The sequence below is a fragment of the Bombina bombina genome, chromosome 1 (assembly GCF_027579735.1).
Source record: "Bombina bombina isolate aBomBom1 chromosome 1, aBomBom1.pri, whole genome shotgun sequence".
NCBI lineage: Eukaryota > Metazoa > Chordata > Amphibia > Anura > Bombinatoridae > Bombina > Bombina bombina.
Window position 1 is genome coordinate 621,374,041 of NC_069499.1, and position 13,641 is coordinate 621,387,681.

General features: G+C 39.4%; 1 protein-coding gene across 3 annotated transcripts in view; it reads right to left on the reverse strand.

The window, feature by feature from the left end:
• Positions 1-13,641, reverse strand: part of EDA2R (ectodysplasin A2 receptor) — a 100,437-nt gene that overhangs the window by 52,180 nt on the left and 34,616 nt on the right. For 2 of the 3 annotated variants that reach the window (XM_053699022.1, XM_053699023.1), the window contains exons 4-9: positions 8,194-8,366; positions 5,762-5,847; positions 5,326-5,496; positions 3,600-3,737; positions 1,540-2,036; positions 819-861 (exon numbers count right to left, since the gene is read on the reverse strand). In XM_053699022.1, the coding sequence (XP_053554997.1) occupies positions 819-861; positions 1,540-2,036; positions 3,600-3,737; positions 5,326-5,496; positions 5,762-5,847; positions 8,194-8,366 (1,108 nt within the window). The remainder of the gene's footprint in view (positions 1-818; positions 862-1,539; positions 2,037-3,599; positions 3,738-5,325; positions 5,497-5,761; positions 5,848-8,193; positions 8,367-13,641) is intronic. The other variant, XM_053699024.1, reaches the window with a different exon arrangement.

Genomic DNA, 13,641 nt, shown 5'->3' on the forward strand with positions numbered 1-13,641 from the left:
CACATTCACATAAGTATTCAGACCCTTAACTCAGTACTTAGTTGAAGCCTCTTTGTGGGTATGATGTGCCCATCTGGATTTGGGAATTTTACCACCATTCTTCTCTGCAGATCGTCTCAAGCTATGTCAGGTTGGATGGGGACCATCGGTGGACAGACATTTTTAGGTCTCTCCAGAGATGTTCGATAGAGTATAGTCCGGACTATAGCTGGACCACTCAAAGACACTAACAGAGTTGTCCCTAAGCCAATCTTGCAATGGCTTGGCAATGTGCTTAGCATCATTGGCCTGTTGGAAGGTGAACCTTTAGTCAGTCTGAGGTCCTGATCGCTTTGGACCAGGTTTCCATTAAGGATATCTCAGGTAAATGGGATGCCCCTGAGTTAAATGCTAAGTGTCATAGCAAAGGCACTGAATACGTATTTCAATGTGATATTTCAGTTTTTTCTTTTTAATGAATTTGTAAAGCTTTCAAAAATGTTTTTTTTTTTTTTGCTTTGTCATTATGGGGTATGGAGTGTAGATTGGTGTGAAAAAAAAAAATTCAAAACATTTTAGCATAGGGCTGCAACATAACAACATGTAAAAAAAATGAAGGGGTCTCAATATTTTCTGAATGCACTGAAGGTAGAAATGCTTCCCAAAAGGTGTGAGGGAAAGAAACCATCCATTAATACATGTCTAACCTTCCTACTTATGATATACATACAATTATCTTAAATAAATGTGGCAAAACATTTTCACACCACTAGAGACTGGAACATTGCAGTGACATAGCCTTAAGACACATTCCTAACAGACATCCCTGTGTCACTTACCTAATGTGGCATTACTCAGGTGGGTCAAAAGATCTTCACAAACCTGGAAACAAAATAAAATGGATTACAGGAGGCTTAGGCCTAATTACATAACAGTACATAACATGTCGTAACTAGGGTTGACAGCTGTCCAGGAATGACCTGGAAAGTTCTGGTTTCCATTTGTGTGTCCGGGTTTGAAGCTGAGTCAGGCCCAGACAAACAAATGTTCAGGTTTGGTGGGAAACAGCCACGGCTAAAAAGATGACAATGTGCATTTGCAACATACTCTACATGCCTATTTATCTCTTGTCTGTGTCTTTGTTTTTGAGTGTTGGAGTGTGTGTGTAAGTGTCTTTCTGTGGGAGTGTGGGAGTGTCTTTCTATGTGAGTGTGTTTGTCAACATCTTTCTGTATGTTTGAGTCTGTGAGTGAAAGAGTGAGTGTATGTGTTAGACCTCCTAACTGTCCCTATTTGAGAGGGACAGTCCCTGATTTTGAGCTCTGTCCCTCTGAGACAACCATATGGCCCTAAATACAGAATTTCAATTAGCCCCATCCACAATAAACAAAGCATGGTTTTAAAATTTTATAAAGAAAGATAAATGTAGAAAAACAGTTTAGAGAATGGGCAGAGCATAGAGACACAAGATGGCATCAGTGGAGTTTTGCCCTGACTACAACTAAAGTATCTTGTTTCCACAACACCAATAATGTAAGTACACAGATGTACAAAACTTACCCCAGTAAGCTGTGTAGGGTTCCTGCTGGTTGATCTGCTGGTCTCAGCCTCGACTGGAAAACTGTGTCCAGAGTCTATGCAAATACAAGTGTGGGGAGCTGTTGTTTTAAGGGATTCCTGAGTACTTTCAAACTGAGGCTGGCTACCAGAAGAAAAATAATCTGCAGACAAATTCTGTAAATCCAGTTCAGTACATTCCACTGGGGCATGAGACCAGTGCTGCTTCTCAGACGCACAGGACCGTGCCTGCATGTTCAGTGGCTCTGAGGTAACAGAATTGGGATCTGTTGTAGGTGAGCTACCTCCTGAGAAACAGTCGCTGCAGCCAGAGTTACGTATCAGGGGCTGAGTCTCTGACACACTCCGTGTGTATTGAGGTTTGATAGGTGCAGGAGGAAGTGTGCACAACTCCACCGAGGGTTGAAGAGCATTACATGCTGTATGAGCTCTGGAAGGGTCTCTGTCTAAAGCTGCTTGAACTTCTTCTACAGGACCTACTTGAATATAGAGAAAATAGATACAAGTTAATGTAAAAATGACACTTAAGTAAAAATTGAATTTTCATGATTCAGGTAGAGCACCCAACTTTAAAAAAAAAAAAAAATCCCATCATCAAAATGTGCACAGTAATTCGATATGCACACTTTTAGAAGTACCAGCTCCTACAGATCATGAGCAAGAGATCACAATATATACGTACTGTATATGCAGTTTGTGAGCCGCATAGATCCCAGCTACCTTTAATTTGTAAGATACCATAATTTTTACAAGCCCAGTGCTCTATGCATAGCAAAGAAAGGGGTAATGGAGGGAGAATGGAGAACATAAATAGGGTAGGAATAGGTGGTAGAAGATAGGATCCTCTAAAAGTATACCCTGCATCCTTCTACCTAATGGTCAACTTTTTGCAACCCCAATTGTTATTATCTAGAACAACCCCTGTAATGCAGATGGACTCTGTGTGTTAAAAACTGGAATAAACTATTGGAATAGTGTGGCTCACATCCAGATTCTCCACTATAACATTAAACAAACAAGTGCTGCACTATCAAGTGCAATGTGGTGCATGGAGTCCCAGCAAAAGTGCCACAAATTATGACCAAGGTTCCGGCATTATAATAAATGGGTGAGGGACCAGAATAAAAGCAAAGGAAAGCCACACCAGGGGTTAGGCAACCATGCTCTAAAGAAAGATAGTGGTTTGTGACACTTGCTTAAACAACAAATATATTTATTTCCAGAAATACTCTGATTAAATAATTATTATTCGTTTTTTCTGTGCAACTATTATTAATTTATCTTAGGTTTGCATAGAGATGTTGTACCGGGTGCAATTCACTAAAGTTCACTTACCGCTATCATTCCATTCTATAGTGAATTAGCTTAAGAGAAAAAATAGGAACTGGAAAGGTTGAATAGTCTGGAGAGACCTGTTTGTAAATTGTGTCCATTGATATTTTTAAAAGATGCCTTTGCACAAAGAAGAACATGTTTACATGGTTAAAGGGAAATAAAACATAACATTTTTCTTTCATGATTCTGATAGAGAATACAATTTTAAACAGCTTTCCAAGTTACTTCTATTATCTAATTTGCTACATTCTCTTGGTATCCTTTGTTGAAAGAGCAGCAATGCACTACTGTGAGCTAGCGGAACACATAAGGTAAGCCAATAAAATGTGGGATTTGTGTGCATACACCAATCAGCAGCTCCTGAGCCTTTCAACAAAGGAAACCAAGAGAATAAAACAAATTAGATAATAGAATTACAATTGGAAGTTGTTTAAAATCATATGCTCTATCTGAATCATGAAAGAAAAATATGGGTTACATGTCCCTTTAAATAATTGTGTGTTCATTCTAAATGATGTTTGAAGTGTTTTAAAATCACTGCTTTATGTGCATTATATAAATTAAGCATACGTTTCTCATATTTGTAATTTGAAGCAAAATACAAACATGACATCTTTAAATGTCAGTTCACTTATTTGAAACATGTTCAAACAGAATAAAATGTGTGAAACACAATAATTCATATATGTATAGGTAGATGTATTTACTCTGTAATTGTCTACAGGTCTCTGATTGTCCAAAGCAGCAAGACGGTATTGACTGCTCCTCACAAGGACTCTGGGTAGCCTCTTGCCCCTCTGCTAAACTTCCATGCTGGCCTCTAAAATCCTGAGATCTCTGAAAGGCTGAAAATACAAGTGTGTACATGAAAAACACAAATTACTGGAGAAATATACAAAATACAAAACAAGATGCATAAAAATTCAAATTTTGAGAAAGATTTGATCATAAGTAATTTTTTGTTAAAATTGTATAATGCCTCCTATTTTACTCTCTGTCTGTAAATAGCTAATAATATGTACTGTTTGTTAATGTGGGCCATATAGGTAAACATTGTGCTCACTCCGGTGGAGTTATTTAAGAGTCAGCACTAACTGCATGAAATGCAAGTCTGTCAAAAGAACTGAAATAAGGAGCAGTCTGCAGAAGCTTAGATACAAGGTAGTCATAGAGGTAAAAAGTATATTAATATAACTGCGTTGGTTATACAAAACTGGGGAATGGTAAATAAAGGAATTATCTATATTTTTAAACAATACATTTTTTTGTAGAAATATCTGTACGTGATACACCAAGGTTAGTGCAAATTAAATAAGAAAAAATAATTGAAACTGTGATCTAAGGAAACTCTTATCTCAGTGCATTTTATCAGCTTTTTGCAGTCAGATAGTGCTAGTTCATGTGTGCCATATAGACAACATTGTGCTAAATACCATGGAGTTATTTATGAAGCAGCACTAATTGGCTAAAATGCAAGTTTGTAAAAAGCACGGAGATAAGGAGGCTATCTGCAGAGGCTTCGATACAAGGTAATCAAAGAGGTAATCTATAGTAATACAAACGTGTTGGTTATGCAAAACTGGGAAATGGGTAATAATAAAACAATTTTTAAACAATAAAACATTTCGGGTAGACTATCCCTTTAAGTGTTAGTGTTGCATTTAATATAGTAATTAAAGGGGCATTGTACTCAAAATATCTAGTGTGTATAGGAAAGAACAGCAGTTAAAGAGACATACAATTATTAAAAGGAAGTGTTGTAATATGTTTAGGCATTTTATTACCGCACTAGCACTGGCATACAACTATGGGATTGATCACTGTCCTTTAACAAAGATTATCAAATGATTTATCCACATAAATACCCATAATGGTGAATTCTAAAGAAAAAAACAACATTAGATTGTGATTGACCCCTATCTGCTTAGCTCCTGAAAAGTTAAATGTCAGTTAAAGAGCAGCAATGTAGCACTGAGGCCCAGCTGAGCACATCAGCCAATGACATATACGTGCATAACCACCAAGCACCACTAGTATCGCTGCATACCTAGGTATGCTTTTTTAACAAAGGATAACAAGAGAACAAACTAAATTTGATAATAGAATTAAATGGAAAAGTATTTTAAAATTGCATGCTCAGTCAGAAGCATACAAATTTAATTTTGACTTTCATGTCATTTTATGTATGTGAAACTAACAAAAAGTGTATGATTGTATACAGCCCCACAATACATTTTTATATACTTTCTTTTAAATGGAGGAGAGAAACCTTTTAAGCATCGGGCCCTTTCAAGTTACAAGGATGAAGCAGATTTAATTGTATATAAAAATGTTTTATATTTCTATAGGAATTTCGAGAGACAGGCAATGCCTTTGATCTGGGGTACAGTGTAAAATGGATAAAGCACACATATTTGTGTTTGCACCACTCACCGCGTTGGCACTGGCTTTTGAAGAAACGTCCACAGCAGACAAAGGATAAGGTTACTAGAGCCACAAGAATTAGTGCCAGAGCCACCAACACTATAACCATCAGAACCACAGGGTCCCTTGCAGGAGGAGGGGAAGTGCTGGATGGTTGACCTGCTCCTGACCGAGAATGACCTGCAGAAGAAACATTTTCTCAACTGTAAATCCCACTAAAGGGCAGATTCCCACCTACATTATACTCAGCTCATTAGAATTAGTATTAAAGGTTGTGACCAAGATCCTCATAGTAAATGTAAGGAGCAAATAAAGGATTCCAACTTGAATTCACAAAAGTGCATGCACCATGCATACTAAGAAGCCATCATTTACAACAATCTTGTGTGGTACTTTATCCTAAAAGATCCACTTTACAGACATCACACTCAAGCTACATACTTACACTGTGTCTCCGTCAGAGGTGTGTGCGCAGTGCAAGGGAAGCACTCCAGCTCCTGCAGGCCTCCTATCCGGGTCTTACTGTAGAACCTTAAAATATACATCATAGAAAACTAGGTCAGTACAGGGAAACACACAATCCTGGCACTGCTTAATGCTGGACAATCAGACCTAGAAATGATCATATAAGGCTGGCACTTAGTACAGAGAGATACACAATATTTCCCTCCTCCATGAGGAATAGCAACTGCAAAAAGTAACAGACCTACTCAACAGAGGGCCCTGGTGCAAGAAATTGTTTGGGCCACCCAAAGGTAACTCAGTAGTAAACAATTGTAATAATATACATGCTGCTCTGTATAATTGTGATTATATATTGATAGATGAGATGGATCTGCAAGGCTCCCGTACATTAGGATTGTACATATTCTGTACACGCGTATGTATACACTGGATTCTATGGGCCCCAGAGCATTTGGGCCCTGGTGCATCTGCACCTGCTGCACCAATGGTAGTTCCGCCCCTGATTGCAACTACCCAGTATGGTAAATACACCCTTTAATGCTACTCTGTGTGTGGGTTACAGAAAATAACTCACACAGAGCGAGATTACAAGACGCACAGCAAATCAGTTGTGAAAACACAGCGCATTAAGGCTTTTTCGCATTTGGGGTTGAGCAGCTATTACAAGTTGCAAAATAATTTATTTTGCATTTGCGTTAAGCCGCATAATCTAAACAGCTAAATGGTCAAAGTCAATGGAGAATATAAATAGAAAAAAAAAAACACTATGTTGCGCAAAGCCCTTGACGTATTCTCCTCGAAAAGTGTACATGAAAATGCGATTATTTCATATTGCAAAAATGTTTTCGTAACGGAATATGTTCTATTTAAATAATTTTTATTAGACAGTGTTAATATGAGTTTAACTGTACTCTGTAATATTTTATGTTGTGCGAAATTGTTAGCTACAGCTCTTCGAGCGCAAAAGGATTGTTGTGTAAAAGGCGAATGCATGTGCATTCACAATTTTTCAAGACTTGTAAAAGCTGTGCAATGGAAAAGACAATATTACGCATGGAAAAATCATAACATGCAACTTGTAATCTTGCCCACAGTGTGGGGTATAAGCAGCACTCATTGTGGTGGGTAAAGAGATTAAAGGGACACTGAATCCAAAGTTTTTCTTTCATGATTCAGATAGAGCATGAAATTGTAATCAACTTTCTAATTTACTCCTATTATCAATTTCTCTTTGTTCTCTTATTATCTTTATTTGAAAAGCAGGAATGTAAATCTTAGCAGCCAGCCCATTTTAGGTTCAGCACCATGGATAGCGATTGCTGAATTGGAGACTTACATTTATCCACCAATAAGCAAGCATAACCCAGGATCTCAACCAAAAATGGGCTGGCTCCTATGCATCACATACCTGCTTTTTAAATAAAGATAGCAAGAGAATGAAGAAAAATTGATAATAGGAGTAAATTAGAATGTTGCATAAAAGTGCATGCTCTATCTGAATCATGAAAGAAAACATTTGGGTTTAGTGTCCCTTTAGCTACCAAATACAGCTAACTGGAAAGGGAACTGGAAAGGGAGGGAGATGTAGTCTGGCACTGCCCTAAATACATACAAAGCCTATCACATATATGGGGTTTATAAATTCAAAATACAGAACTTGTAAATGTAAAGTCTAGTAGTTACAAATGTAGATGAATCAGGATCTGCCAAGACACAATATTAAAGAGACACTGTCCTCTAACACATTCCCTTTTCCTCCTATTTCCAATGGCCCATTTTATCTGTTGGAGTGTATTTACGTATTTGCAAACAGCCCCTTTGCCTTTATTTTGTTACTTAAAATAGTTAATTTTGTCTGTTGTACCCCACCTATATAAAAATATGAGTAACAAACATGTTCTCTGTAGAAAAACTATGTAAAGAAGAGATAATCAAACTAATTAATCTCCCTGTGAGAGTAGGAGGAAGAGAGAGATTTTGAATCTAAAAAAGCCGTTTGTGCTCATTCAACCCCCAGATATAGTTAGCATTTCAATACCTAGCATAGATAACATAAGCAAGTCTGTTATACTTGCAGGCTCAGCCCATTGTTGTGCTTATGTCCTGAAGAATAACAGGTGATGACTTTAATTAGCAAAACCAGCTATTTCAAATACAAAAATAAATTCACCATCCATTTAATACTCTCCAGTAGGTTCCTTTGGAACACATTAAGGGGAGACATAGTTAACTTTAAAGGGACACTGTACTATAAACTAATTTTTGGAGATTCAAAGCTTTACACTACTCAAAATGGGAAATTGTAGAATAATTAATCTCGCACACCTGTATGGGGTTACCAAGCCATAGGCCCTAAACCTGCCAAAATGCTTAGAAATGTACTCTGCGCATGTGACAGGTACAGACACTCACCCTGGCAGACAGTCCCCACACACAGAGTTCATGGTTGGGGTGCAGTTAGCTTTCAGCACTCGGTTTATGATTGCACAAGGCAAGCAGCGGATACAGCGGTGATGCCCACGGTCTTCTTTGTACCTTCCGGGTCTGCATGGTACACAATAAGGTTCTATTTCATTGCCACACTCCTAAAAACACAGATAAATGTGTCACAGTAGTAAATCTGGTGATATAGGTGTGTGTGATATTTGAATAGTTCTTAGACTACTGAACAACAAACTTCTCACAAGTGTGTGCTTACAAATCTGTATAAAGCCAAGATCTCACTTAATTAAAATTACTATTGCAATAGAAGACATTAAAGGGACATGAAACCCAAAAATGTTCTTTCATGATTTAGGTACTTAACATAGAATTTTAATCAACTTTCCAGCTTACTTCTATTATCAAATTTGCTTTATTCATTGGTATCATGTGTTGAAGGAGCAGCAATGCACTAATGGTTTCTAACTGAACACATGGGTGAGCCTATGACAATTGGTATATATATGCAGCCACCAATCAGCTGCTAGAACCTAGGTTTTTTGCTGCTTCTGAGATTTCCTAGATAAACTTTTCAGTAAAGGATACCAAGAGGAAGAAGGAACCAAATTCAATAAAAGAAGTAAATTGAAAAGTTGTTTACATTTTTGGGCTCTGTCTAAATCATGAATGTCTAATTATGACTTTACTGTCCCTTTAAACGATAAACACATTATGTCATGCTTTTGATGTGCACTATTTAAGCATGTTAAAAATATTTTAGCACAAAAAAAAAGATTAAGTTAAAGTTGTTTATTTTGCATTTTTTTTAAATGAGTGTAACTGTACTGTTTAATACATTTCTGATGTGTTTTGTGCAACTTTTTTGTCTTGCATTACAGTTAACCAGCGCTCTGAAGTTGCGCTAATCTAACATACGTTAAATTTGATTGCGCTCAAGCCAACAAGTGTGCAAAGAGCTGAGAAATACCCCATACCCCTAGTGTGGTACAGTTAGCGTGCCACTCGTAATCTAGACCTTATTTAGCATCACTAAACATACTTAGACAAGGCAAATTCCAATCTGCTCCAAAAGAAATTTATCCTATTCCCTTACGCAGCCTTTATGAGAAGACACACATTGTTGCCATAACTGGATAGACAACAAAAAAGGTACCATTCAGCTGCACTTTATACGGGCTAACAAAAAACATACAGGTTTAATCCGTTCTTCATTTACTGAAGTAATCTGCTACTTGAACTACTGACAATACAGTCTTAAAGACTCTCATCGGACATTGCCTTAACCCACGATCAGAAGTGGTTGTTATAATAGTACTCTTAATAGGTCTGTTAGTGTTTAGTGCTCAGAATTGATTTATCAGCAATTTTTAGTTTATAATTTGTCATATGTTATATACGGTATATCGCTGTGTGTTGCAAAATTCTATTCGCTTTTAATGTGCTCATTTTATATCTAAACCTTACATATGTTTTATACTTTTACATATGTTTTATACTTATAGACACTTCTATCTATTTAAATATTAGTTTCCAAGGTTGGCCAACCTGCACCTATTTTAGTTTTTTAGATTGAGTGAGGATTTTTAATAATTTAAAAATTGTATTTCTTGTCCCATATTAATCTAGTAATAAATATTTTTCTTTATCCTTATACTGACTCTGTGGTTCTTGGGTATAACAGCCTATTTTAGGCGCTGGTGTGTTTTCCCTTTGCATGCTATCTCTCTCTTTGGGATCTTTAGAGGAAATCCCTTCTAAACTCAATAGCCATACCCTCTTTTTCTAGCGCAAATCTATAACCTCTTTCTCTTGATTCTGACTAAAGCCTGACAAAACGCCTGCACGTCTGGAACCTCAGCCAGACGTTTGTGCAAAAAAATAGACAGAGCAGAAATCTGTCCTTTTAAGGAACTAGCTGACAAACCCTTCTCCAATCCTTCTTAGAGAAAAGATAATATCCTAGGAATCCTGACCTTACTCCATGAGTAACCCTTGGATTCACACCAATGAAGATATTTACACCATATCTTATGATAGATTTTCCCGGTGACAGGCTTTCGCGCCTGTATTAAGGTATAAATGACCGACTCGGAGAAACCACGCTTTGATAAAATCAAGCGTTCAATCTCCAAGCAGTCAGCCGCAGAGAAATTAGATTTGGATGGTTGAAAGGACCCTGAAGTAGAAGGTCCTGCCTCAGAGGCAGAGTCCATGGTGGAAAGGATGACATGTCCACCAGATCTGCATACCAAGTCCTGTGTGGCCACGCAGGTGCTATCAAAATTACCGATGCTCTCTCCTGTTTGATCTTGGCAATCAGACGAGGGAGCATAGGAAACGGTGGAAACACATAAGCCAGGTTGAAGGACCAAGGCGCTGCTAGAGCATCTATCAGTGCTGCCTTGGGATCCCTGGACCTGGATCCATAACAAGGAAGCTTGGCGTTCTGGCGAGACGCCATGAGATCCAGTTCTGGTTTGCCCCAATGTTGAATCAACTGTGCAAACACCTCCGGATGGAGCTCCCACTCTCCCGGATGAAAAGTCTGACGACTTAGAAAATCTGCCTCCCAGTTCTCTACTCCTGGGATATGGATAGCTGATAGATGGCAAGAGTGAATCTCTGCCCATTGAATTATCTTTGAAACCTCCAACATCGCTAGGGAACTCCTTGTTCCCCCTTGATGGTTGATGTAAGATACAGTCGTGATGTTGTCCGACTGAAATCTGATGAACCTCACTGCCGCTAGCTGAGGCCAAGCCTGAAGAGCATTTAATATCGCTCTTAGTTCCAGAATGTTTATTGGAAGGAGTGCCTCCTCCTGAGTCCACGACCCCTGAACCTTCAGAGAGTTCCAGACTGCACCCCAGACCAGAAGGCTGGCATCTGTTGTTACTATTGTCCAATCTGGCCTGCGGAAGGTCATACCTTTGGACAGATGGACCCGAGATAGCCACCAGAGAAGAGAATCCCTGGTCTCTTGATCCAGATTTAGTAGAGGGGACAAATCTGTGTAATCCCCATTCCACTGACTGAGCATGCAGAGTTGCAGCGGTCTGAGATGTAGGCTGGCAAACTGCACTATGTCCATTGCCGCTACCATTAAGCCGATTACTTCAATACACTGAGCCACCAAAGGGCGAGAAGTATAATAAAGAACACGGCAGGAATTTAGAAGTTTTGACAACCTGTCCTCTGTCAGGTAAATCCTCATTTTTACAGAATCTATCAGAGTTCCCAGGAAGAAAACTCTTGTGAGAGGGGAGAGAGAACTCTTCTTTTCGTTCACTTTCCCCCCATGAGACCTCAGGAATGCCAGAACAATGTCCGTATGGGACTTGGCAATTTGGAAATTCGACGCCTGTATCAGAATGTCGTCTAAGTAAGGGGCTACTGCTATGCCCCGCGGCCTTGGGACTGCCAGAAGTGACCGCAGAACCTTCGTAAAGGTTCTTGGTGCCGTAGCTAACCCAAAGGGAAGAGCCACAAACTGGTAATGCATGTCTAGGAAGGCGAACCTGAGAAACAGATGATGATCTCTGTGTATCGGAATGTGAAGATAAGCATCCTTTAAGTCCACGGTAGTCATGTATTGACCCTCCTGGATCATAGGTAGGATGGTTCGAATAGTCTCCATCTTGAAAGATGGGACCCTGAGAAATTTGTTTAGGATCTTGAGATCTAAGATTGGTCTGAAGGTTACCTCTTTCTTGGGAACCACAAAGAGATTTGAATAGAAGCCTTGCCCCTGTTCCTCCTTTGGAACTGGGTGGATCACTCCCATAACTAGGAGGTCTTGAACACAATGTAAGAATGACTCTCTCTTTATCTGGTCTGCAGATAATTGTGAGAGGTGAAATCATCCTTTTGGGGAAGAAGCTTTGAAGTCCAGAAGATATCCCTGGGACACAATTTCCAACGCCCAGGGATCCTGGACATCTCTTGCCCAAGCCTGGGCGAAGAGAGAAAGTCTGCCCCCTACTAAATCCGTTACCGGATCGGGGGCTGATCTTTCATGCTGTCTTAGAGGCAGCAGCAGGCTTCTTGGCCTGCTTACCTTTGTTCCAGGCCTGGTTAGGTCTGCAGACCGGCTTGGACTGGGCAAAATTTCCCTCTTGTTTTGCATTAGATGGAGTTGATGCCGCGCTTGTCTTAAAGTTTCAAAAGGCACGAAAATTATTTTGTTTGGTCCTTAATTTATTAGACCTATCCTGAGGAAGGGCATGACCTTTTCCTCCAGTAATATCAGAAATGATCTCCTTCAATCCAGGCCCGAATAGGGTCTGCCCCTTGAAGGGAATGTTGAGAAGCTTAGACTTTGAAGTAACGTCAGCTGACCAGGATTTAAGCCATAGCGCCCTACGCGCCTGTATAGCAAAACCTGAGTTCTTAGCCGTTAGTTTGGTTAAATGAACAACGGCATCAGAAACAAATGAATTGGCTATCTTAAGCGCTTTAAACTTGTCAAGTATATCATCCAATGGAGTTTCTACCTGTAAGGCCTCTTCCAGAGACTCAAACCAGAAGGCCGCAGCAGCAGTGACCGGGGCAATGCATGCAAGAGGCTGGAGAATAAAACCTTGTTGAATAAACATTTTCTTAAGGTAACCCTCTAACTTTTATCCATTGGATCTAGGAAAGCACAACTGTCCTCGACGGGAATAGTTGTACGCTAAGCTAGGGTAGAAACTGCTCCCTCCACCTTAGGGACCGTTTGCCATAAGTCCCGTGTAGCGACATTTATTGGAAACATTTTCTTAAAAATAGGAGGGGGAGAGAACTGTACACCTGGTCTATCACATTCCTTAGTAATAATTTCTGAAAACCTTTTAGGTATTGGAAAAACATCAGTGTAAACAGGCACTGAATAGTATTTATCCAATCTACAAAATTTCTCTGGCACTATAATGGTGTCACAGTCATCCAGAGTAGCTAAAACCTCCCTGAGCAACACGCGGAGGTGTTCAAGCTTAAATTTAAATGTAGACATATCAGAATCAGGTTGAAGCATCTTCCCTGAGTCAGAAAAATCACCCACAGAAAGAAGCTCTCCTGCCTCAGCTTCTGCATATTGTGAGGGGATATCAGACATAGCTACTAAAACGTCAGAGAGCTCTGTATTTTTTCTAGTCCCAGAGCTGTCTCGCTTTCCTTGTTACCCTGGTAGTTTGGACAATACCGCTGTAAGGGTATGATCCATAACTGCCGCCATGTCTTGTAAAGTAAACGCCATGGGCGCGCTAGATGTACTTGGCGCCACTTGAGCGGGAGTCCCTTGAGCGGGAGTCAAAGGTTCTGACACGTGGGGCGAGTTAGTCGGCATAACTTCCCCCTTGTCAATTTCCTCTGGTGATAAATCTTTTAAAGACAGAATATGATCTTTATAACTTAAAGTAAAATCAGTAAATTTGGTACACA